Source organism: Elephas maximus, chromosome 23 (genome assembly GCF_024166365.1).
Source record: "Elephas maximus indicus isolate mEleMax1 chromosome 23, mEleMax1 primary haplotype, whole genome shotgun sequence".
Lineage (NCBI taxonomy): Eukaryota > Metazoa > Chordata > Mammalia > Proboscidea > Elephantidae > Elephas > Elephas maximus.
The window spans coordinates 56,700,923-56,728,563 of record NC_064841.1 but is presented as its reverse complement, the minus strand read 5'-3'; the positions used below and the strand labels follow the sequence as shown (position 1 = coordinate 56,728,563).

General features: G+C 43.7%; 1 protein-coding gene across 1 annotated transcript in view; it reads right to left on the bottom strand.

Annotated features, from left to right (window-relative positions):
- The window catches only part of ATP8A2 (ATPase phospholipid transporting 8A2), a 705,555-nt gene extending 679,535 nt beyond the window's left edge, over positions 1–26,020 (bottom strand). The window contains exon 1 of the mRNA XM_049867411.1: positions 25,967–26,020. Coding sequence (XP_049723368.1) covers positions 25,967–26,006 — 40 coding nt within the window. The 5' untranslated portion in view covers positions 26,007–26,020. The remainder of the gene's footprint in view (positions 1–25,966) is intronic.
- Between the last annotated feature and the right edge of the window lie 1,621 nt (positions 26,021–27,641).

Sequence of the window (27,641 nt, the reverse complement as noted above, 5' to 3'; positions counted from 1 at the left end):
AAACGGCATTTATAGAAAGCCAACAACCACCATTATCCTAAATGGAGAGAGTCTGAAAGCATTCCCCATGAGAACGGGAACCAGACAAGGATGCCCTTTATCACCACTCTTATTCGACATTGTGCTGGAGGTCTTAGCCAGAGCAAGTAGGCTATAAAAAGAAATAAAGGGCATCCAGATTGGTAAGGAAGGAGTAAAGTATCCCAACTGCAGATGATATGATCTTATACACAGAAAACCCTAAAGAGTCCACAAGAAAACTACTGGAACTAATAGAAGATTTCAGCAAAGTATCAGTATACAAGATAAACATACAAAAATCAGCTGGATTCCTCTACACCAATGAAGAGAACTTCAAAGAGGAAATCACCAAACCAATACCATTTAGAAAATAAAATACTTAGGAATAAATCTAACCAGAGACATAAAAGACCTATACAAAGAAAACCAAAAGACACCACTGCAAGAAACCAAAAGAGAACTACATAAGTGGAAAAACATACCTTGCTCATGGATAAGAAGACTCAACATTGTGAAAACATCAATTCTACCCAAAGTGATCTACAGAGACAATGCAATTCCAATCCAAATTCCAATGACATGTTTTAATGAGATGGTGAAACAAATCACCAACTTCATATCAAAGGGGAAGAGGCCCTGGATAAGTGAAGCATTACTGAAGAAGAACAAAGTAGGAGGTCTCACACTACCTGATTTTGGAACCCATTATACTGCCACAGTAGTCAAAACAGCCTGGCTCTGATTCAACAACAGATACATAGACAAATGGAACAGAATTGAGAATCCAGATGTAAATTCATCCACCCATGAGCAGCTGATATTTCATAAAGGTCCAAAGTCTATTAAATGGGGAAAAGACAGTCTTTTTAACAAATGGTGCTGGCATAACTGGATATCCATCTGCAAAAAATGAAACAACACCCATGCCTCACACCATGCAAAAAACTAACTCAAAATGGATGAAAGACCTAAATATAAAATCTAAAACAATAAAGATCATGGAAGAAAAATTAGAGACAACACTAGGAGCCCTAATAGATGGCATAAACAGAAAACAAAACATAACTAACAATGCAGAAACACCAGAAGAGAAGTTAGATAACTGGGAGCTCCTAAAAATCAAACACTTATGCTCATCAAAAGACTTCACCGAAAGAGTAAAAAGACAACCTACAGAGTGGGAAAAAAATTTTTCGCTATGACATATTCCATCAGGGTCTAATCTCTAAAATCTACAAGATACCACAAAATCTCAACAACAAAAAGACTAACGATATGAACAGGCACTTTACCAAAGAAGACATTCAGGCAGCCAACAGATACATGAGGAAATGTTCATGATCACTAGCCATTAGAGAAAGGAAATCAAAACTACAATAAGATACCATCTCACCCCAACAAGGCTAGCATTAATCCAAAAAACACGAAATAATAAATGTTGGAGAGGTTATGGAGAGACTGGAATACTTATACACTGCTGGTAGGAATGTAAAATGTTATAACCACTTTGGAAATCAATTTGGTGCTTTCTTAAAAAGCTAGAAATAGAAATACCATTAAAAAAAAAAAAAAGAAATACCATAGGATCCAGCAATTCTGCTCCTTTGAACACATCCTGGAGAAATAAGAGTAATCACACGAGTAGATATATGTACACCCCATGTTCACTGCAGCACTGTTCACAATAGCAAAAATGTGGAAACAACCTAGGTGCCCATCGACAGATGAATGGACAAACAAATTACAGTATATTCACACAATGGGATACTACACAAAGATAAAGAACAAACATCTGATAACATGGGTGAATCTGGAAGGCATTATGCTGAGTGAAATTAGTCGCAAAAGGACAAATATTGTACGAGGCCACTGTTATAAGAACTCAAGAAAAGGTTTAAACACAGAGGAAAATATTCTCTGATGGTTATGAGGGTGGGGAGGGAAGGAGAGAGGTATTCACTAACTAGATACAACAACAAAGTAATTAGATAGCGGACAAGAATTATCTTAGGTGAAGGGAAGGACAACACACAATACAGAGGAAGTCACCACAACTGGACTAAACCAAAAGAAAAGAAGTTACCTGAACACAACCAAACACTTCAAGGGACTGAGTAGTGGGGGCAGGGGTCTGGGGACCGTGCTTTCAGGGGACATCTACGTCAATTGGCATTAACAAAGTTTGTTAAGAAAATGTTCTGCATCCCACTTTGGTGAATGGCATCTGAAGTCTTAAAAGCTAGTGAGCGGCCATCTAAGATGCGTCAATTGGTCCCAGCCCACCTGGAGCAAAAAAGAATGAAGAGCACCAAAGACACAAGGAAAATATTGGCCCAAGAGACAAAAAGGGCCACATAAACCAGAGACTCCATCAGCCTTAACTAGATAGTGCCCAGCTACCACCAATGACCGCCCTGACAGGGAAGACAACAGAGAGTCCCGGATGGAGCAGGAGAAAAGTAGAGCGCAGAACTCAAATCCTAGTAAAAAAAACAGACTTTATGGTCTGACTGAGACTGGAGCAACCCCAGAAGACATGGACCCCTGACTATCTTTTAACCGAGAACTAAAGCCATTCCCAAAGCCAACTCTTCAGACAAACATTAGACTGCACTATAAGACATAAAATGATACTAATGGAGCATGTGCTTCTTAGTTCAAATAGGTACACAAGGCTAAATGGGTAGCTCCTGTTCCAAAGAGAGATGAGAAGGCAGAAAAGGATAAGAGCTTGTTAAATGGACACAGAAAATCCGTGGTGGAAAGGAGTGTGCTGTCACATTATAGGGATAGCAACTATGGTCACATAACAATGTGTGTATAAATTTTTGCATGAGAAACTAACTTCAGCTGTAAACCTTCACCTCAAGCACAATAATAATAATAATTACAGTATCATACTAATGATCACTGTTTTAATTATTAATTTTACATTAACAAAAAGTAATACTAAGAGTGTCAGGTAAAGGGTTTCATACATGTTACCTTGTTTAAGCCTGTGAGAAATTTGATGAGGTAGGTATTATTACTACCTACATTGTACAGATGAGGAACCTGAGGCAGAGAATGAGGTAACTTTTCCAAGGACACCCAGCGAGTAAAGGTTGGTGTCAAACCCAAAAGCAGGTCTGACTGGAAGCCAGTTAGGCTATACCCTTGCCTAAAGAAAAGGCTGCATTCAGCCTAAACTACAGAGCAAACCGAGTGAAAACATACGGTGTGGTCAGCCTCCCTTCCTCAACCAACACGCGCTCATTTAAGCAAAAGAAAGGACTGAGCGGGATCAGCTCTTTCACCCCTACGCCCATTCCCAACCTGTTCCATGGCCAATGTGGTCCTGTGTGAAGTGGGGTAAGGGTTAGGCCCCTGAAACACTTGCCCAGAGCTGACCAGCCCCCAAGGTGCCCCACCGGTGGCACATCCTACCTGCCCCATCCCCCTGAGGACAGTGTGGACGGTCCCTGCAGTTTTTCTTTGTCTGTTCCAGAGAATCTCAACTGCAAAAACTGAGTTCTGGAACCACAAGGCATTTAAGAAGCATGAAAACCACAAAAAAAGAGAAAGCAAACAGAACTCACGCTCAAATAATAAAGCACTCAGAAAAAGACTTTTAAATAATTGCAATTCATATTATCTGGGAAACAGAAGTGCATATTCGGTACATAAAGCAATGCTAGTAGGCTGTTGTAAAAGAAAGAATCTATTAGACACCTTGGAAATAAAAAATACATAATTGTTTAACTAAAAACTATGAACCAGTTGCCATTGAGTCAACTCCGACTCATGACGGCCCCAGGGTATCAGGATAGAACTGCGCTCCAAAGGCTTTTCAGTGGCTGAGTTTTTGGAAGCAGATCACCAGGGCTTTCTTCTGAGGTGCCTCTAAGTGTACTTGAACCTACAACCTTTTGATTAGCAGCCAAGCACATTAACCATTTGTACCGCCCAGGGATTCCATAGATATGTTAAAGACAGGGAAGGAGGAGAGGGGAAGTTGAACAGTAAACTAAGTCCTGAGCTGGAAGATAAAGCCAAGCAAGACTCCTAAAATGGGCATAAAGAGATGGAAGTATAAAAAGGAAGTGCAGAAACCTGGGAACAGAGACAGCAGAAGAGCTAACAGTAGTCTAACTGGGGTTGCAGGAAAGAATACAGAGAACATGAGAAAAATACCAAACCCACTACTGTCCCCTATAGAAGAGAGTAGAACTGTCCAATAGGGTGTCAAAGGCTGTAATCTTTACGGATGTAGACTGCCACATCTTTCTCTCGCGGAGCAGCTTATGGGTTCGAAACTTCAACCTTTCCATTACCAGCCAACTAACCACTGCACCAAGGCTCCTCAGGGAGAATGCGGGGGAGGTAATACTTGAAGAAATAAAAATCTAAGAATTTCCCAGACACAACCCTCAGACTGAAAGGGCTTTCCAGTGTTGAGAAGGTAATTAAAGGAGAAAAAAACAGACCATCAGAGTAAAATTTCAGAATGTCAAGGATAAACATACTATTTAAAAACTGTCAAAGAGCTTACCTGCAAAGAAACAAGAATCAGACTGACATAGATTCTTATCAGCAAATTTGGATACAGGAAGATAATGAAGTCGCATCTTTAAAGTGCTGAAGAAGCAGGATTTTCAATCTAGAATTCTATATTCAGCAAAATTATCACTTAACTGTGATGATGACATAAAAGCACTTTCAGGCATACAAAGAAACTGAAAGTTTGCCACTCACAAATGCTTACTGAAAGATCCTAGGGGATCTACTTCAGCAAAAAGAATAAAATAACAAGAAAGCAATGGTGAGCAAAGACATCAGTAAGTAACTGTTGATTGGAAAGTAATTAATAACTCTCTAGAACCAACTCAGGTGATTTCAACATACAAGGGAATAGAGGAGAGTGGGGAAGCACACTGTGCCAAGGTTTTTGTCTTCTTTTCTTTGGGTGTGGGGAGGTCAATCCAATTACAAAATGGGCAAAAGATCTGAACAGACATTTAACCAAAGAAGATACTAAGATGACAAGCACATGAAAAGATGCACAGCATCACATATCATTAGAAAGTTGCAAACTAAAGCAACAATGAGATACCACTTCTTGTAGTTGTGTGCTATCAAGTCAATTCTGACTCACAGTGACCCTATAAGACGGAGTTGAATTGCTCCATAGGGTTTACAGGAGCAGATCACCAGGTCTTTCTCCTGCGGAGTAGCTGGTGGATTCCAACCACTGACCTTTCAGTTAGCAGCTGAGCGCTTAACCATTGGGCAACCAGGGTTCCTTGAGATACGACTACACATCTATTATTTCCAAGAAAATCTTTCCCTTATAAGTGTGTGTTTGGCATATGATATAAACATTGGTATCACATAAATATTCCTATAGCCCTTGAGCCCTGGTGGTACCTCTAAAACAAAGGTCAGCAGTTTCAACCCACCAGCAGCTCCCCGGGAGAAAAATGTGGCAGTCTGCTTCCATAAAGATTATAGCCTTGGCATTAACAGGATACAAACCATAACCAACAACACACAAACTCCACAACATAAGCTAGATAACTGGGATCTTCTAAAAACTAAACTCGTGTGCTCAGCAAAAGACTTCACCCAAGGAGTAAGAAGAGAACCTACAGACTGGGGAAAAAAAATTTGACTATTACAACTCAGACAAAGGTCTAATCTCTAAAATCTACAAGAAAACTCAACACTTCTACAACAAAAAGACAAATAATCCAATTTAAAAATGGGCAAAGGAAATGAGCAGACACTTCACCGGAGAAGATATTCAAGCAGCCAACAGACACAAGAGGAAACGCTCTCGATCACCAGTCATTAGAGAAATGCAAATCAAAACCACAATGAGATACCATCTCACCCCGGCATTACTGGGATGAATCAAAAAAACAGGAAATAACAAATGTTGGAGAGGCTGGGGGAGATCTGAACTCTTACGCACTGCTGGGGGGAATGCAAAATGATGCAACCATTTTGGAAAACGATATGGCACTTCCTTAGAAAGCTAGAAATAGAAATACCATATGATCCAGCAATCCCACTCCTGGAATATATCCTAGAGAAATAAGAGTGATCACACGAATAGACGTATGCACACCTATGTTCATTGCAGCATTGTTCACAAAAGCAAAAAGATAGAAACAACTTAGATGCCCATCAACAGATGAATAGGTAAACAAGCTGTGGTACATACACACAGTGGAGTATTACACAATGATAAAGAACAACGAACCTGTGAAGCATCTCATAACAGGGATGAATCTGCAGGACATTATAGTGAGTGAAATAAGTCAATCACAAAAGGACAAATATTGTATGAGACCACTACTATACTTAAAAGGTTTACACACAAAAAGAAACAATCTTTGATGGTTACAAGGGAGGGGAAAGGAGGGGCTGGAAAAACACTAAATAGACAATAGATAAGTGTTAACTTTGGTGAAGGGTAAGACAGTACACAATACTGGGGATGCCAGCACAACTTGTTCAAGGCAAGGTCATGGAAGCTCCATTGATACATCCAAACTCCCTGAGGGAATGAATTACTGGGCTGAGGGCCGTGGGGACCATGGTCTCGGGGAACATCTAGCTCAATTGGCATAACGTAGTTTATAAACACAATCTTCCATATTCTACTTTGGTGAGTAGCGTCTGGGGTCTTAAAACCCTGTAAGCGGCCATCTAGGAAACTCCCCTGGTCTCACCCCTTTGGGAGCAAGGAAGAATGAAGAAACCTAAAGATACAAGGGAAAGATTAGTCCAGAGAACTAATGGACCACATCTACCATGGCCTCCACCAGACTGAGTCCAGTACAACTAGATGGTGCCCGGCTACCACCACTGACTGCTCTGACAGGGATCACAACAGAGGGTCCCAGACAGAGCTGGAGAAAAAATGTAGAACAAAATTGTAACTCAAAAAGAAAGACCAGACTTCCTGGCCTGACAAAGACCAGAGAAACCCTGAGAGTATGGCCCCCAGACACCCTTTCAGCTCAGTGATGAGGTCACTCCTGACATTTACCCTTCAGCCAAAGATTGGACAGGCCCATATGAAGAAAGAAAGAAAGAAAAGATTACAGCCTTGGAAACCCTATGGGGCAGTTCTGCTCTGTCCTACAGGGTCGCTATAAGTCAGAATCGACTTGATGGCAATGAGTTTGTTTTTTGTTGTTGTTGTTGCTATTGTTTTGTTTTTTGTGTTTTTGTTGTTGTTTGTTTTTTTAGTATAGCACCTGGTCAATTCCTGTAGATCTGGAGCTATTTGCTTAGCAGTTTAGTTTACATCAGGGAAAAGGGTATCCAGAAAGGGATTCATTTGTTCCATTCACACACATTTTGAATTAAACCCAGATCTCATGTTTATGGAGAGCTAGAGTGGGCACTTAATTTTATCAATTTTATCAATTAATTTTGATCCCATCTGTCCATAGGTACCTGAGGCTGATGTTGGAACTAACAACACAGTATTGACACAACGGTGCCGATATCACAGTGTTAACATAGGCATCATCACATCCAAGATGTCATTTCCCTGGCCTCAGCATAATGCTGTTGGCACTGCCCTGGTATATCTTGTTAACATGTCATCCTGCATAAGAGGGCCTGGATGACAGAGCTATAGCATAACTATCCTAATCTGGGTATGTTAAGTCATTCTTTATAACTACACTCAGAAAGTCAAGGTCTCCACTGAAAAATACAATAGAGTACATAAAACACACCTCTTCGTTATACAGATTCACAGATTGTGAGTCAAAACATACCTATAAAACAAAATAACCACACACTACTGATAAAAGCCACCACCTGTCTGTCAGTTTGTTGTGCTGTGGTGGCTTGTGCGTCGCTGTGATGCTCGAAGCTATGCCACCGATATTTCAAATACTAGCAGGGTCACCCATGGTGGATATGTTTAAGCAGAGCTTCCAGACTAAGAGAGTCTAGAAAGAAAAGCCTGGAGATCTACTTCTGAAAATTAGCCAAGGGAAGCTCTATGGATCACAGCAGAATATCCAATATAGTGTTGGGAGATGAGCCCCCTAGGTTAGAAGGCACTCAAAATACACAGTGGCCACAACAACGGGCTCAAGCAGACCAGCCATCATGGGGATGATGCAGAACCTAGCAACTTTTCGTTCTGTTGTACATGGGATCACCATGAGTCAGAGCCAACTTAACAGCAACTAACAACAACAAACACTAATGAAAGATTTCAGACTACTTGAAAAAGAACGAACCTAGATCCATACCTCACACCATATACAAAAACTAACTCATAATAGATCAGAGCCCTAAATGTAAGAACTGGAACCATAAAACTTTTAGAAGAAAACATAAGGGTAATGCTTTGGGACCCAGCTTTTAAAAACAAATTCTTAATATGACACCAAAAACACAAGCAGTGAAAGGCAAAAAAAGATAAATGGAATGTCATCAAAATTTAAAATTTTTGTTCATCAAAGGACTTCATCAACAAAGTAAAGAAACAATCTACAGATTGAGATAAAATTTGGAAGAACCATGTATCTTGTAAGGGTTTAATACCCAAAATATATTTTTTAAAAAACCTCTCTCTTATTACTTAACAAAAAGACAAACAACCAAAGAATGGGCAAAGGACTTGAATCAGCATTTCACCAAAGAAGAACAAAAGGCCAATAAGCACATGAAAAGATGCTCAACGTCACTAACCATTAAACCAAAACCAAACCCATTGTCGTCAAGTAGATTCTGACTTGTTGTGACCCTACAGGCTAGAGTAGAACAGCCCCATAGGGTTTCCAAGGACCAGCTGGTGGATTGGAACTACCGACGTTTTAGTTAGCTATTAACCACTATGCCGCCTGGGCTCCCCTTAGCCATTATACCCATTATACCCATTGCCATTTAGTCAATTCCGACTCAAAGCAACCCTATAGGGCAGAGTAGTACTGCCCCACAGGGTTTCCAAGGAGCACCTGGTAGGTTCAAACTGCCGATCTTTTGGTTAGCATCTGTAGGTCTTAACCACTACACCACCAGAGTTTCCCCATTAGCCATTTAAGGAGATGCAAATCAAAACCACAATGGATATCACTTTACAACCACCAAAATTTCTATAATTAAAAAAAAAAAAAACAGGTGTTGGCAAGAATGCAGAGAAAATGGAACCCTCATCCATTGCTGGTGGGACTGTAAAATGGTGTAATCACTATGGAAAACAGTATGGCAGTTCCTGAAAAAGTTAAACAGAATTGCCATAGAGGCAGCAAAGAATCGAACGCAGGAATGGAAACAGATACTTCTATGCCAATGTTCATTGCAGCACTACTTAAAATAGACAAAAGGTGGAAACAACCTAAATGTCCATCAACAGATGAATGGGTAAACAAAATATGGTACATACCTAGAATGGAATATTATTCAGCCATTAAGAGAAATGAAGTCCTGACACATGCTACAACATGGACCTTGAAAGCATTGTGCTGAGTGAAATAAGTCAGTTACAAAAGGACAAACACTGTATGATCTCACTTATATGAAATATCTAGAATAGGCAAGTATATAGAGACCAAAATTTACTAGTGGTTATCAGCTGTGGGCCAAAGGGAGGAAAAAAGGCACTGAGCTTCTGTTAAAAGTGATGGGAAAATTTAGAAATGGATAATGGTGATGGCTGAGCAACATGATAAACATAACTAATGTCACTGAACTGTACATGCGGAGAATGTTGAAAAGGCAAAAGATCTGCTACATGTATATTCGCCACAATAAAAATGTACACATGTGTATATATGCCAAAAAAAAAAAAAAACCCGTTGCCGTTGAATCGATTCCGACTCAGAGCGACCCTATAGGACAGAGTAGAACTGCCCCAAAGAGTTTCCAAGGAGCACTTGGTGGATTCGAACCGCTGACCTTTTGGTTAGCAGCCATAGCACTAAACCACTACGCCACCAGGGCTTCTATGTGTATATATATATCAGGCTACTAAAAACAGCACAAGTATTATCTTTGTTACCAACAAGGTATTCATTATCACAGCCCACAATCTCATCTATGTAGCTTAAAAAAAAAAGAAATTTCTAAAAACTCAAAGTAGTCAACAATCTAAGGAGTCTGCCATTATCCTCTGGTAATAAAACCTACCTCTGTCTTCTCGATGGGACTCAAGCCACTAACAGCCTAATGATGTTTGAATACCATTTTCATGAATTTTTTCTGTTGCACTTATTTCCTCCATTCCTCTGGGATACTTACTTGAGAAAGTAATGAATTATAAAGAAAATACACATGAAAATGTAATCATTTAAAAAATATGTTGCTTAGGAAAACAGTTCAATTAATGGCTGGCTGCCTGGAAGAGAAAAACTGCTGCTGAGATACCCACTGGTGTTTAACAGCGTGGTTTCAGGGGCCACTAAGACTTGCCGGAATCAACTAGATGGCAACAGGTTTATATATTCAGTAAGACTTGCTGGCACCTCGCCCTCAACGGTGCAGTACATGGTCAAAATTTCACTTAATCGTGAAGTGTGGGTGCATAATATTTGAAGATCCTCTCTTCAAATATTGACTGATGATATCAGACAATAGTCAAAGACTCGACCGAGCAACTAGATTTTATCAGATATTCGGTTCAAAGAAACAGAATTTCACTATAGCACGACCCAGTTCATTTTCAAAATTAATTTAAGGCGGATCTCTTAGATTGTGCCCAAGGGAGATATTTACTTAATGTAAAAAAAAAAATCAAACCCTGTGCCGGCAGTCGATTCTGACTCATAGCGACCCTATAGAACAGAGCAGAACTGCCCCATAAGGCTTCCAAGGCTGTGGCACAGTAGTTAAGGGCTCAGCTGCTTAACCAAAAGGTCGGAAGTTCAAATCCACCAGCTGATCCTTGGCAACTCTATAGGGCAGTTTTACTCTGTCCTGTAGGGTCACTATGAGTTGGAATCGACCTGAAGGCAATGGATTTGGTTTGGTTTAATCTTTGTGGAAGCCGACAGACACATCTTCCTCCCATCGAGTGGCTTGTGGGTGCAAACCACCAACCTTCCAGTTAGCAGCCAAGCACTAAACCACTGCACCACCACGGCCTGTTTTTACTCAATGTAAGAGGAAAGCAAAATGACAGAAAAGAATACTGGAGGAATCTAAGGACACAGGTTCTTGTCCTAACTCTGTCACTGTCCCTAGAACCTCTGGCATATCACTTAACCCTTCATGGTCTTGGTTTCCTCACCAGAAATGAGGGAGTTAAATTGTCAGATATTTTTATTTCTGTTGAGTCTGCATTTCTATGCACAGTCAATCAAAGATGTTTGGACTGGATGATCTGGCCATCTGCTCCTGTAAAGATTACAGCCTATGGTACATACACACAATGGAGTACTATGCAACGATGAAGAACAATGACGAATCTGCAAAGCATCTCACAACATGGGTGAATCTAGGGGGCATTACACTGAGTGAAATAAGTCAATCAGAAAAGGATATATATTGTATGAGACCACTACTATAAAAATTCATGAAAAGGTTTACACATAAGAAACTATCTTCGATGGTTATGAGGGAGCAAAAGGGTGAGGCAGGAAAAAAGCTAAATAGATATGTGGTGTGATGGTTTAGATTGTGTGTCAACTTGGCTGGGCCATGATTCTTAGAGTTTCGGGAGTCGTATAATGTTGGGATCCCTTCCTTGTTCAGATCTGATATGTAATCACCCCCGTGATGGGATCTGCTGTGAGTAGCCAATCACCTGAAACAGAGTTTCCTTGGGTGTGTGGCCTGCATCCAAATGTACGTAGACGTTCTGGCTTTTGTCTGTTCTGGATCCTGCAGCTGGCTCCTGTTCATCTGACCTCTGGTTCTTGGGACTTGAGCTAGCAGCTTAGCTGCCAATCTTGGGTTCACCAGCCCCTACAGCTACTACATGAATCAAGAGAAGGCTTGCAGTCTTGCCTGCCGATCTTGGGATTCATCGATCTTCACAGCCTGTGAGCAAGAGCCCTGCTCTCCGACCTGCCAATCTTGGGTTCACCAGCCCCTTTGGCTACATGAATCAGGAGGAGCCTCTATTCCGATCCACAGATTTGGGATGTTCCAGCATCTACAATCCCGTGACCCATTTCCTTTATATATATATACGTGTGTGTGTGTGTGTGTGTGTGTGTGTGTATTCTTTACTGGTTTTGCTTCTCTAGAGAACCCAGCCTAAGACAAGTGGTAACTTTGGAGAACGGTAAGACAGTGCACAATACTGGGGAAGCCAGCACAACTTGTCCAAGGCAAGGTCATGGAAGCTCCAAAGACACATCCAGGCTGTCTGAGGAACCAAATTACTGGGCTGAAGGCTGTAGGGACCATGGTCTCGGGGAACATCTAGCTCAATTGGCATAACATAGTTCATAAAGAAAATGTTCTACATTTTACTTTGGTTAGTATCGTCTGGGGTCTTAAAACCTTGTGAGCAGCCATCTGAGATACTCCACTGGTCTCACCCCATCTGCAGCAAGGGAGGATGAAGAAAACCCAAGACAAAAGGGAAAGGTTAGTTCAAAGGACTAATGGGCCACAAGTACCACAGCCTCCACCAGACCAAGCCCAGCACAACTAGATGGTGCCTGGCTACCACCACCGACTGCTCTAACAGATCACAATACAGGATACTGGACAGAGCTGGAGAAAAGTGTAGAACAAAATTCTAACTCACCAAAAAAAAAAAAAACACCAGACTTACTGGTCTGACAGAGACTGGAGAAACCCCGAGAGTATGGCCCTGGACATTCTTTTAGCTCAGTAATAAAATCACTCCTGGGGTTCACCCTTCAGCCAAAGATTAGACAGGCCCACAAAACAAAACAAGACTAGAGGGGCACACCATCCCAGGGGCAAGGACAAGAAGGCAAGAAGGGACAGGGAAGCTGGTAACAGGAAAGAGAAGTGGACAGTGTTGACCTGTCATGGGGTTGGCAACCAATGTCACAAGGCAACATGTATATTAATTGCTTGATGAGAAGCGAGTTTGCTCTGTAAACCTTCATCTAAAGTAGAATAAAAAAATAGATGAGGTCTCTGGAACACAGAATGGAGAAAGATCCCAAAAAAAAAAAAAGGCAATAGAACCTTGGAGAAACACCCACAAGTAACCACTGAAGAAGACAGAAAAAGTATAGGCAGAGAAATGGGGAGGTCAGATTGGGCAGAAGCACCACAACCAAGAGAAGGCGGTTTTCACAAGGGAGGAGACTACCAGTAATCAAATGTCACAAGGGCTGATGAGAGGTTATTTGTTCTTGATGACCTTTGAGAGAGCAACGCCAGCCACGTGACTAGAGTGTAGAACAGAAACCCAGACAGCAAAGGTCAAGGGGGAAGGGTGGTAAGGAAGTAGACTTGGTGAGATGACACAAATAGCTTGCCGTAAAACGGCAGAAAGAAATAAATTGTTGTTTATCCCTGGGTGGTGCAAATAGTGAACAGGTTTAGCTTCTAACTAAAAGGATGGAGGGGCAAGTCCACCCAAAGGCACCTCAGAAGAAAGTCCTGGCAAGCAACTTCCAAAAAGTCAGCCATTGAAAACCCTGTGGAGCACAATTCTAACTCAACATACGCGGGGTCACCACGAGTTGGAGTCCACTCAACGGCAACTGGTTCATGGGCTAACTGGATCAAGGGAAAACTCTGTTCAGGAGACAGAAGCCCAAAACCTGATAATGTGAAGGTGGAAGGAGCTAGGGAGAGAGAGAGCTACAGAGCGGTGCTGTCGGACAGAAATATAATGCAAGCCACAGAGGCAAACCACATATGGAACTTTAAAGTTTCTCATTAAACAAGAAAAATCAGGAGAAATTAATTTTAATAATCTATTTTATTTATCCCAATATATCCAATATATTATCATTTCAACATGTGACCAAAAAAAAATTGAGATCGTTTACCCTTTTTGTATTCTCTTCAAAATCTGAAGTGTATTTTACACCTCTATCACCTTTCAATTTGGGCTAGACACTTTTCAAGCTCTCAAAAGTCACATGTGGCTAGTAGCTATGGCAACTACAGCCACCAAGAATAACTGAGGGCATCAATAACGGAAAGTCCTGTAGGCAGAAATTCGAATGATGGGCTCAAAGCCACCAGTAGTGGTATTCACTTAGTACGAAGAATTTCTCCCCCTCAAGACAGTAAGACAGTAGAGGAGAAAAGGCAGGGTGATGGCAAGGAGAAAATCAGAGGTAGTGGGAGCATGTATGAGACACCGGCGGTTCAGTGGTAGAATTCTTGCCTTCCAGGCGAGAGACCCAGGTGTGTTTCCTGGCCGATGCACCTCGTGTGCATCCACCACCTGTCTGTCAGTGGAGACTTCTGCTATGATGCAGAATGGAAACCCTGGTGGCATAGTGGTTAAGAGCTACAGCTGTTAATCCACCAGGGGCTCCTTGAAAACCCTGTGAGGCAGTTCTACTCCGTCCTGTAGGGAAGCTATGAGTTGGAATTGACTCAACGGCAACAGGTTTGGTTTGGTTTTATGATGCAGAACAGGTTTCAGTGGAGCTTCCAGACTAAGACAGGCTGGGAAGAAAGGCCTGGTGATCTTCTTCTGAAAGGAAAACCCTGTGGACCACGACAGTTCGATCTTGTTGTGCATGAGTCACATGCATAGGGGGCCAACTTGGTGGCAGCTAACAACAAAAAAGGAGCATGTGGGGGTCCGAAGAAAGGAACACTTGTCAGCTTCTATCTGCTCAGGAAATTAGAAGACAAAGTTATCAGTTAAAAGAATGAGGAACTGAAATTTGGAGCTTGAAGAGCATCTAAAAGGCTTGGAATTGCCTTCCTGGGTGTCTGGCTGGTCCCATACTTTTATTCGAGCCACCTGTCCTACTAACATATACCCAGCACTTAATCAAATCAGGCCTTTGGCCACCTGGTCCCAGTCACAACCTTGAGCTTGAACCCATCTGCTTTCATATCCCTGGCCCTTCCTGGCTCTTTTTTCTCCTCCTGACTGTTCTACCAGCTCCCATCACGCTACCAGCACAGCTCTGCTCCCATTGCCCCCGACCTGTACTTCATGAACAATTCATACTCATCCCTTGTGGTCTCTATCCAGACCAATTTATCCTGTCCTGAGAACTCTTCTTTGTTGACAGTCCACACTGCTGCCTTTCCTTCCAGAAAATTCACCCAAACACTGTTGTTGTTAGCTGCATGGAGTCAGCCCCCAACTCGTGGTGGCCTCATGTACAACACAACGGAACTCTGCCCAGTCCTGCACCATCACCCTGACCAGGTGCAGATTGAACCGTTGTGATCCACAGGGTTTAGCTGGCTCGTTTTCAAAGTAGATCAACAGGCCTTTCTTCCCAGTCTGTCTTAGTCTAATAGTGCCACTGAAACCTGTTCAGCATCATACCAACACACAAGCCACCACTGACAGGTGGTGGCTGCGCACGAAATACATTGGCTTAGAACCGAACCTGAGTCTCCTGAACAAAAGGGGAGAATTCTACCGCGAACCACCACTGCCCACTTTCCTGAATACTAACATCAGAAAGCCAAACAGTGGAAAAGTTAAATTCAGTTGATAAATGTATTTTTTAGCGTCACAAAGGGTCAATATGAACATGAACTTACAGTGGACCCAGAAAATCTATTTCTATTATTCTCTCCAGCACAAATTAAGAGCTTGAGGTAATTTGGGAAGTGGCAAACTGAACAGGGCAGGGAGGCAGCAGAAACAGCGCGTGATCTTACACTCTCAGCGACTGGGTCCAGCTAAAGCTGTGGGACAGCCAGCTGCTGTGTGAGACTCTGAATTTCCAGGATAGGAAAATGGTTTGGTTTTTCTTTGTCAGAAATACTATAACTACCTCTTTTGAGGCTTAAAGATAAGAACTCTGTAGTTTTAATACCAAAGTCATCCTTCATAGTGCATTACAGTAAAAAAAAAAAAAAAAAAGAATCAAAGAGTCTTAAATAGGGATAATCATTGTGTTGCTAAAAATAGTTGGTAAGAGGCTTGATCCTGTGGACCAATATCCTGAACATATCAGACAGGACCCTGTTTGCCCACCTTGAATATGAATGAACTTCACTATGATATCAAGGTATCATTTAAGTGGGATGATAAAAAGCATGGAAAAAGCAACCGTCTTTGAACTTAGGGCGTTCCAAATATCAGAATAGAGAAGTACTTACTCCCTGTAGTAGTTTGCTGACCCTAGCTTCCCATATAATCAGTTTCAGTAATGTGCTTAAAACATTACAGTAATCCTAGGATCTTCAGTGCTACATATGGCTAACACAGTATTTCTAAAGAAAGAGAAGTGAAACGTAGCACCCAAATGCTTCACTCAAAAGATGAAATGTACAGTTGTTTATTATTTGGCATAAGATACATAAGGATGGGAAACTTACTTCTAAATGCATAACCTCTAAATCAAAGTTAATCAGGATTACATCACTTTTTAGGATGAAATATAATGATATCCCAGATTGTGATTCTTACAGAAAGGCAGTGTGGGAGGTAAGAGATAAACTATCAGAGCAAGAGACATACACATAGATCACACACACACACACACACACACACACAACAGATGACCTTGAGCCGACTCTGACTCATGGTGACCTCATGTATATCAGAGTAGAACTGCACTCCATAGGGTTTCCAATGGCTGATTTTTCAGAAGATCACCAGGCCTTTCTTCCAAGGTACCTCTGGGTGGATTCAGACTTTCAACTGAGATTATTAACCATTTGTACCACTCAAGGGCTCCAAATCACACACGTACACACAACACCAGGGTAATATGCTGAGACAGTGAGCCCTACGTAATTATCACTGGATAAATGAACAAGTGGACACATGCACTCTTACAGGCTATTTTGCATTGCAACTAACCACCCCATCTGGGCACAGCCCTAACCAGCCAAGGGCTCTCTCCTGGTCTGTAGCAGGTCCTACTTCTCTGTTTGCCCTTGACCATGATGGAGAAAAACTCCCAGGGCACAGCAATGAGATCACTGTTATTTTTAGCCTTTCCTAATGGTTGTTAACATTTGTTCCGGGCACTTTAAGGGGCCTAAATGGATGCAAATAACATCTTGTATCCAGTGTGGTATTGACCAGAGGTTATTCTTAGTAAATGTAAAGATCCAAGGCAGAAAGGGCCATCTTTGAAGGTGCCAAGCACATATATTCCCATAAATGTTTGAGAATTTTTTAGAAAATAATTTTAATTTAATCCATTTGTCTAGCTGGCACCTCTGTGAGATGAGGGTTTAAGATAAAACATCCTTTGTACAAGTAACATCCACCAATTATTAAAAAGGGAGGCCACCAAAGGAGGTGATTATTGGCCACCCCTGGAAGGGAGAGCTGGTTTTCACGGCAGGATTGCTCTAGAACAGCCAGCGGGAACCTTTGGAGGCAGGCAGTAAAGGAGGAGCTCTCTCCACAATCGGAGGGCTGGGGGGCGGGGGGAGTCTTTATTGCTGTAATCATATACACCTGGAAGCAAATTAAACACCTTCTCCAAAACTGAACCTATGCCATCACCTTCTAGGTAGGCTTCCATCGTTGGATTTAGAGGGAAGAATACTGACAACTGAGTACAAACAAGTAAAAAAACAAACCTGTTGCCATCGAATCCATTCCGACTCATAGTGACCCTATAGGACAGAGTAGGACTGCCCCATAAGGTTTCCAAGGAGTCACTGGTGGATCTGAACTGCCGACCTTTTGGTTAGCAGCCAAGCTCTTAACCACTGTGCTACCAGGGCTCCGTGACAACTGAAGTGTTTGCCAGTTCTGCTCTGGGTGGGGAGTTTACCTTGGATGATGACAGGGCACCATGAGAGAGATCTGACACATTACCAGTATAAGCTTGGTTGCCATCACCAAAACCAAACCAAACTCATAGTGACCCTATAGGCGGGATGGATTATCCAATAGGCAAGGTAAGCACGGTGCTTACCTTGCTTACCAGATCATCTGTAGTGAACAATTTCACATTTTTTCACCACATCAAAGATTCTGCCTCTGACTCTCCTGACCCGGTAAGCAAGGTAAGCACGGACTTGTGTTACTTACCAATCTGTAGCGAACCACTTCACATGGGTTTCGCCACATCTCTGATTCACATGTGAAATTGTTCACTATGGATGATATGGTAAACAAGGTAAGCACCTCGCATATCTCGCCTATGGCATAATCCGCCCTTGCCTACAGGACAGAGTAGAAGTGCCCCACAGGGTTTCCAAGGCTGCGGCGCAGTGGTTAAACATTCAGCTGCTAACCAAAAGGTTGGCAGTTCGAGTCCACCAGCCACTCCTTGGAAATCCTACGGGGCAGTTCTACTTTGTCCTATAGGATTGCTATGAGTCAGAATCGACTGAACAGCAACAGGTTTTGTTTTTTGTTGTTTGGTTTAATCTTTATGGAAGCAGACTGCTACATCTTTCTCCTGCGGAGCAGCTGGTGGGTTCAAACTACCGACCATTTGGTTACTAGCCGAGTGTTTAACCACTGCACCTGATTGTCAGCCAGAATTCTCCCAACGTATTGGCTAGTTAATGCTCACACTGGTGTACACCTTACCTCACTTGCCACAACCACCCCAGGAAGAGCAAACTACTACTTTACATTCTCATCTGAATAGGAATCGGCCTAATGTCACATAGGTAGCAAATACCACTGTCAGAATCTGAGCCCAATTCTTTCTAACCCAAAGGCCTAATGTTTTTGCCCATATAGATACTGCTTCTGAGAAACTTTCAAAAATAATCTAGTACAAAGCAAAAATAATCCATGACAAACTCAGCCGAATCTTCATGTCTTGAGTATCCACATAGACAGCACGAAAAAGTGGAAGTGGGAATTAGACCCATTTCTTTATTTCTGATCAAGTAACAGGAAACAATGTAGAATGAATGAATTTGTTCTAGTCAACTTAGGTCTGATACTGAAATAGGCAGGTTGGAGTTGGCAGCTGGCACCCTGGGTTGGAAATTAGCTGGTTCTTTTTGTGGGTTATAGGAAATAAGGAGTACTTGGGTGGTGCAAATGGTTATACTGCTTGGCTGCTAACCAAAAGGTTGGAGATTGGTGCCCACCCAGGGGTGCCTCAGAAGAAAGACCTGGTGATCTAAAAATCAGCTACTGAAAATCCTATGGAGCACAGTTCTACTCTGACACACATGGGGTCAAGATGAGTTGAAATTGAATTCACAGCAACGGTTTTTTACTGGTAGGAATTTAACCAGCAAGCAAGTAATTTAACCTTCCTGAATTTGTTTTTTCAGTCTGTGAATGAAAGGATTAAAGTCTCTGAGACCTCTTCTAGATCTTACATTCTAACATTAGAGCTCCTTGTGTTTTCAGCTGTCCTCATTCTCCCCCAGAAACCTGGAGCCAGGGTGTTACAGGAAAGCTAGGCCCACTTAAGAAGTCCCTGGGTCGTGCAAATGGTTAAGCGCTCCAGTGCTAGCCAAACATTGGTGGTTCAGATCCACCCAGAGGCTCCTGGATCTGTTCCCAAAAGGTCACAGCCTTGAAAACTCTAAGGAGCAGTTCTACTCTGCACATATGGGGTCACCACGAATCAGAATTGGCTCAATGGCAACTAACAATAGGCCCGCACAGAAACCCTTTAAAACAAACCTTTGATGATCGGGAGGGGGCAGGACAGATGGATGGGTCTTGAGTGTGGGATTTGGTGAAGACCCCAGGGATGGTTTCTAGAAGATTTGTAGTCCTCTGGATTCTGTATTTAAGTCCTCGCACTTACCACCTGTCTGCTTTTCATTACTGATCATTCGTCATTTAGCTGAACTGAGAAATTCAGTAAGATCGGGAGGAAGCTTCTGCCATAGAGAGTGCTATTGTTGCCATCCACAGAAAACAAGCCCCTTTCCTTTCTGTCCTCAGTACTCACTCCCACCCATGCACACACTCACCCCCATGACTGCCCCGCGCTCACCTCTGTGCAGTCTGTGAGTGTTACTAAGGCTGGATAAGCGACGAAGAGCATTTACTCCATGTGCTGTAACAGCCAAGAAAACATAAGTTCCTTGAGGGCCTGTCCACTGCCTGGCACATAGTAGGTGTTCAATATGTATCTGCTGAATGAATGACTCTGTTTCCACTTGTCTCTTTACTAGACTAAAAGGCTCCACCTTGAGCAGGCTACAAGCTCCATGAGAACAGTCTTTGTGTCCTCATCACCTGGCAAAATGTCTGAGACACACAGCATTCAGTATTTTGGGGGGAAAGTACCAGTAAAAACTAGTTGCCGTGGAGTCGAGTCCAGCTGATAACAACCCCATGCGTGTCAGAGTAGAACTGTGCTCCACAGGGTTTTCAGTGGCTGATTTTTCAGATTACCAGGCCTTTCTTCCAAGCCACCACTGAGTAGATTCGAACCCCCAGCCTTTGGTTAGTGGCCGAATGTGTTAACCATTTGCACCACCCATGGACTTGGGGAAAGGCAGAACTGGCAAAAGTACAACTGAATATCCAGATTAGGACAGGAATCAAAGATGTCTCATAGGCACATTCTGCATCCCACTTTGAAGATTGGCGTCTGGGGTCTTAAACGCTAGCAAGCAGCCATCTAAGATGCATCAATAGGTCTCAACCCACCGGGATCAAAGGAGAATGAAGAACACCAAGGGCACAAGGCAATTACGAGCCCAAGAGACAGAAAGGGCCACATGAACCAGAGACTACATCATCCTGAGACCAGAAGAACTAGATGGTACCCAGCCACAACTGATGACTGCCCTGACAGGGAACACCACAGAGAACCCCTGAGGGAGCAGGAGAACAGTGGGATGCAGACCCCAAATTCTCATAAAAAGACTAGACTTAATGGTCTGACTGAGACTAGAAGGACCCTGGTGGTCATGGCTCCCAGACCTTCTGTTGGCCCAGGACAGGAGCCATTCCCGAAGCCAACTCTTCGGACAGGAATTGGACTGGACAATGGGTTGGAGAGGGATGCTGGTGAGGAGCGAGCTTCTTGGATCAGGTGGACGCTTGAGACTATGTTGGCATCTCCTGCCTGGAGGAGAGATGAGAGGGTAGAGGGGGTTAGAAGCTGGCGAAATGGACACGAAAAGAGAGAGTGGAGGGAGAGAGCGGGCTGTCTCATTAGGCAGAGAGTAACTGGGAGTACGTAGCAAGGTATATATAAGTTTTTGTGTAAGAGACTGACTTGTAAACTTTCAATTAAAGCACAATAAAAATTATTTAAAAAAAAAAGATGTCTCATAGGCAAGAAATAATAGTCCCAGAATTATTTTATTAAATGTCATGAAGCTAAATACATAATCTTAGGTAGACTCTGATCTGTGAAGCTGCTTTTACAAACAGTTTGTAAAGGATGAGAAGCAGCAGGCTTCACTAAAAATGCACACATCTTTCTTTCATGTTTTTAGGGGAGTGCACAATTGTCTAAACTCCATCCCACCTCAAACCCTACCCAGATATACCAGCACAAAGCTGGTCAAACACAGTTCTGTTAAATGTTTTAGAAATAGTTGGTGTGCGATCTAATTGCCCTGAGGGTACACCCTACCAATGAAATCATAATAATATAATTCAAATGTCTTTAGTGGGAATAAATCATAAAACCTAAAACATGACTATCAGTTAACTAATTATATTCTTTCTGATGAAAAAGAACTATGGTTTACTTTTTTTTTAATTACACTTTTTATTTTGAGATCATTGTAGATTCACAGGCAGCTGTAAGAAATAACACAGAGAGCTCCTATGTGCTCTTTGCCCAGTTTTCCCCAATGGTACCAACCTGTAAAACTGTAACACAACATCACAACCAGAATGTTGGCATTGATGCAGTCCATCTTCACAAGCATCCCTCATCCTGCCATTTCCCTCTCACCTTGCCTGTTTTCCCCAACCCCTGGCAACCACTAACCTGTTCTCCATTTCTGTAATTTTGTCCTTTTGTGAGTGTTATATAAATGGATTGGACAGTGTATAACCTTTTGGAACTGGCTTTTTTCACTCAGCATAATTCCCTGTAGATCTATCCAAGTTTTGTGTGCCAATGATTCGTTTCTTTTTATTGCTGAGTAGTATTTCATGGTACGAATGTATGTACGACAGTTTAATCATTCACCCATTGAAGCACGTCTAGATTTGGGCTATTAGGAATAAAACTGCTATGGACACTCATGTGCAGGGTTTTGTGTGGACATAAGTTTCCATTTCTCTAGAATAAATGCTCAAGAGTGCACCTGCTGTATCACATGGTAATTGTATGTTTGGTTTTATAAGAAACTGCCACATTCTCTTCTGTAGAAGCTGTAGTATTTTACACGTCCACCAGCAATGTGTGAGTGACCCGGTTTCTCTGCATCCTTGCCCACATTTGGTGTTGTCATTATTTTTTATTGTAGCCATTCTGGCAGGTGTGCCATGATTTATTTTTGATGAACACAAATATCCAGAGAAGAAAGGCAGAGGCCTCACAACCACTCAGAAATCTTTCAGTATTTTCCTGGTCCACTGTGGTTATCTTATGGTGCACAGTGAATCTGCCTCTGCTCTTGCTGAAGTTCTGGGTGAGTATAGAAGAGTACTTCATAAGTGTAACACAGAGTAACTACAGAAAACCAACAATGAATATCATACTCAGAATGGAATTCTTTAATCTTCTAAGAACAAAACAAGAATGGCTCTTCTAATCAACCTTTTGTTGGCAGTTCTAGCAAATATAATCAAATGCGAAAAAAATAAAGGTTAAAACAATTACAAAGGAAGAAACCACATTGATATTTTCAGATAATAAGACTGTCCACACACACACACAGAGGAAAAAAAAACCAAGAGACTCTACAAATTATCAGAATTTATAAGAAAGTTCACCAGGCTGCTGGAAACCAGATCAATATAAAAACCCAATAGCTTACCTACAGACTTTAACAAAGGGCATAAAAGGAGACATACATAAATGATGAGACAGATCATATTTTGGGGTTTAGAAGACTCAGTATTGTAACAAAGTCTACTCTAGCCTATTTAATCTATAAATTTAATCCAAATCTTATCAGAATCCTAACAGCATGTTTTTTCTGTTTTGTTTTAGAAAACGCTCTTTTAAAAATACTTATGGAGGAATACGGGACCAGAAAGAGCCAAGACGTTTTTGAAGACTGAGTGAGGAAGGGTCCCAAAGCTTTGAGTTTGAGTTCTGCAGCTGGCATTGTCCATCGGCCAGCTTCCACGGCTCTATCACCTGAAGAGAAGACAGGGTCTCAGAGCTCAGGTTCCTCCTGGTGGAACCCTCCAGCATTCAGCCCACCCTCCCCTTCCAACACTCACAGCCTCAACAACTCAATCTGTCTCGGTCGCCATCGAAACTAATCCCTTCTGGCCCTTTACCCAAGTTTACATAAGTCACCCCAAAGTACTCACGCTCCCCAGGCCCTCTCTCATTCCCATGATACTACGATATGCTCTAACTACACTCATCCTTTAAAAACCTTCCACTATGTCTTCTGGAACATGCAGCCTACCATCAGCAAGATCCCCCTCTATCCTCCACCTCTCTATTCCTGAACCTTCTGGGCCTTAATTGCTCTAGCTGCCAACCCTGTTCCCAGTTCAAAGATCATCGCCCCTTCTTCCTCCCTACAAACCCCTGACTTGCAGCTCATGCTGTCAGACTACACCACTTTAACGTCTGTCTAAACAAAACCAAATAACCTTTCTTGAACTCCTATCCTCCTCAATTAGCTTCTTCCCTCCTTTTCTACAAATATCCCGAGTTGTCATTACTTGCTGTCTCCCATTCCTGTCCTGAGTCACTCTTAAGCCCACTGTGTCAGGCCTCCTTCGCTATAATCAACAGCAACCCTTCTCAAGGTCGCCAATGACCTCCACATTGCTAAATCAAGCCTTGTCTTTGTTGAGCTCTCAGTAGCACTTGGCACAGCCAAACACTCCCAGTCCCTTCTTCCTGAACATGTGCCTCGCTTGGCTTCTGAGCACCCTCTCTGGGTTCTCCACTGGCTTCACTGGTCAGCCCCTCAGTCCCTTTTGCTGTTCTCCAATCTCCCTGACCTTTAAATGCTGGAATAACCAGGGATCCATCCTAAAACCCTGCTCTTTCTGGCTATATCTATGCACACTGACAACCAGGGCCAGCTACAAATTTGTGAGGCCGGTGTAAAGTGAAAAGGCAGGGCCCCTTGTTCAAAAATTGTTATAAAAAAAACATCAGTATGGCAACAGCAAAGCATTACAGCAAGCACAGGGCTCTTCTAAGACGGGGACCCTGCGCAGCTGCACACGTCACACACCACGGAGCAGGTCCTGCTGAAGGCTCTGGGATGCATACCTCTGGCCTAGACACTCCCCTGAAAGCCAAGCTCCGAAATCCAACTCTCCGCAAAACATCTCCGTTTGGTTCTCTGGTGGGCACCTCAGGTTAACAGGTTCAAAACCAAATTCCTCACGCCCCCTCCCCAAAAGAAAGCCCTGTTGTTTCTGCAGCTGTCCTCATCTCAGAAAATGGTACATTCTTCCAGTTTCTTGGGCCAGAAACCTTGGAGCCACCGTTGATTCTCCTCTTTAACTTAAGCCTCACACGCAAATCGTGAGCCTACGCTGGTGGCTCTCCCATTTGACCACTGCAGAATGTTCCCACTTCTCCCCAGCCCTTTGCCGCAACCTGGAACAAGCCCCCATCTCTCTCACCTGGGTTGTCCCAGTGGCCTCGCGCTGGCCCCCTTGCCTCAGCCCTTTCTCCCCTGCCTGTCCCCAACCCTGCAGCCGCAGCCCTTCTTGTAAGCCAGTTTTCTTCTCAAAATGAATTGTGAAGGTGCCCTTCTATTACTCAAGTTGGCAAGACATGGTCTAAATTACCTGAGAGGCTACTTTCCCTCTCACCTTACTCAACTACAGAAATACCAAAGTCAGCTATTTTTATATCATATGGCTATTTTCTCAAAACACAACTAGTACCAGTGACCCTACCTCCAAACTGCAAACCCTGTACCTTCCTCATAACTGAGATCTGCCTACAAACTTGGAAAAAGTCCTAAAATGGTGGGAGATCTAATCATTTTTGAGGCTTCCCTTTCAATTTTTTTATTATCTAAGGGTGTAGGAAACCAACCATTGTGTCATAGCCACCTACACATCGAGCTCAACAAGATTTCGGTTTCTAAATATGTTATATAAGGGAACCAACAAAGCACAGGCTTTTAAGGACGTGAGCAGCTGGAGCTGCTGCCTCCGAAGCGCCAGGATGCACCGCTTTAAATAGTTCAGAGCCCCGCGCTTTGGCGCCTGCACGCAGGGGGTGTCTGGGCCCTGTTTCGCTACGGGGCTTGGGGGGCTGCGCGGGTGGTCGTGAGCCAGTGCGTCGCAGCTGTGTGTGCGTGAGGGCCAAGGGCCCCAAGGGCTGAGAAACACCAGTGTGACCCTTGGCTCCCTTTGAGCTCTGCAGCAAATACCGCACATGGCGAGGCCAGCTAGCAGAAGAGGACGAGACGTTCCGGTAATGGTGGCCGCCGGGAGCGCGGCTGGGGACATGGATCCGCTGGGGTCGCCTCCACCCGCCCCCCCATCACCACGCAGCGGACTGGCGGGCATGCGCATATGTAGACACACGCCAGCACGCTCAGTCTCTCAAGCGCACACACACACATACAACCACACACGCACACCCCTGAACCAGAACCTCTCCGGGGGTCTCTGCTCCCCCGCCCGGGAATCGGGGCCTGTTGGCACGGCAGGTGCAGGAGCGCGCGGCCCGGGTGAGGGCGGCGCGCGCCGCTGGGCTGCTCGGCCCCAGGACCCGGGGGAGGGGGAGGGCGGGTGTCAGGTAACCGCCGGCGCCGCCCGCCACCGCCCCGCGCGGACCCTCCGGCCGCCCCGCCCCGCCCCGCGCGCCTCCCCTCTCACCCACGGACGAGCGGATCCTCGACCTTCGGGGCACGGACATCTTCAGAGCCTTGTCCAGGCCGGACCCGTTCAGCATCGCGGCCCTCCCGGGTGGTCGGCGGGGACTGTGCGAGGGGGTAGGGTGCAGGGGCTGCAGTCGAGGGCCATGGAGCGGCCCGCGCCTCTGCCGGTGCCGGCGAGGGCTCGGACTGCGAGCGCCTGGCTGCCTGTGCTGCGGCTGTCACCGGAGGCTGCGCCCTGGGTGCCGCAGCAGCCAATGCAGCAGCGCCCGCGAACGCCACCGCTGCGGGCACCGCGGCCGGGCTGCGGCGCAGGGGGCGGGGAGCGGCCCTCGGCGGGGAACCCGGCGGGAGGGAGGAGGCGGGGAAGGATCTGGAACGTTAAGCAGGACAGAGGACTCAGGTGGCGGAGAAGGCTATGGGATGGGATTGCTGGGAGGTAGGGATTCGGTACTTTAGGGAACCCTTCTAGGACATGCACGCCCCTCGGGGTACCGTTTTCTGTCTTTCGTGCCTGTCTGCTACCTATTCTGCTGGTCTGTCACTTGTCGTTTGGACAGAGTGGAGGGATTGTGTCTGGTGAGTAGCCCAGGACTCATAACTTCGCTTCCTCCTAGAGTTCCCATCCACTTCCTTACATTCCACTTCGGGGGTCTCAGTTTCTGCTCTTCATGTACAAACTGGTGGGTGAAATCTGTTCTAATGAGACCCAGGGTCCGTGTGGCTTGGAACGCAGAGGAGTTCTGGGCCTCCGGATCCCTCCTTTCCCCACTCCTTCATCCCAGCTAGACTCCAGCCTGCTTGGAAGTCTAACTGGTAGAATGTTACACCCCAGCGAATATTTAGTGCCCCCTCCCCCCGCGCGCGCTCACGCTCCCACACACGCACACCTTCTTCCACTGAAAGTGTCATTGGAGGTAAAGTGACTTGTCCAAGGTCACTTGATCTATTTTTTTTTTTTTTTTTTTTTACTTATCAGTTGATGTTTAAACTGTGCTTGGTCCTTCTGGGCACAGTTCCAAATAGAAAAAGAAAAAACTGAACCTTTAGAATATTTGATGAAAGTCTGACCTCAGAGTTAAAAAATAATAACAATAAAGCAGAGAAGAGCCTGGCCCTGCATTTACTGATGTGATCATTATGTTCCATTTAACATAAATTAGACATGAGAGACTGGCAAAGAGAAGAATAGAGCTGAGTTGAAGGAATGAATGCCAGGGAGGACAGCCTGAGCTGTGGCTATTTCTAGGAAAGTCCAGAAGGGATGAGCAACTTGCTTTGAAACTAGGCTGGCCAGAGTCTACGCAAAATTCTGCTTCAAGTGGAATCCCTTGCCTTTCTGTTCTGGGGCCCTCTTAATAAAAAAAAAAAAAAAGTGTTTCTGATGAGAAATGGGTCTTGTTTTTTTTTTTTTTTTTTTTTTTTCTCAGTGGGACTTAGAGCTGGTGAGGGTGAACTTAAAGCAAGGGTTAACCCTAGCTATGACTTTGTCAAAAATTTGTCACTAGTGACCCAGTAAATCTTCTGTTGACAGTAACTCCTTGAGGACCTAACAAACTTGAAAGGGGCTGGAGGAGAAAATATGACTTTTAAACCCCAAACGTTGAGATAAATAGAAAACTTTTATTTATTTATTTATTTGGCCATAGCTAGATGAGAACAGAAAGTCTAGAGAA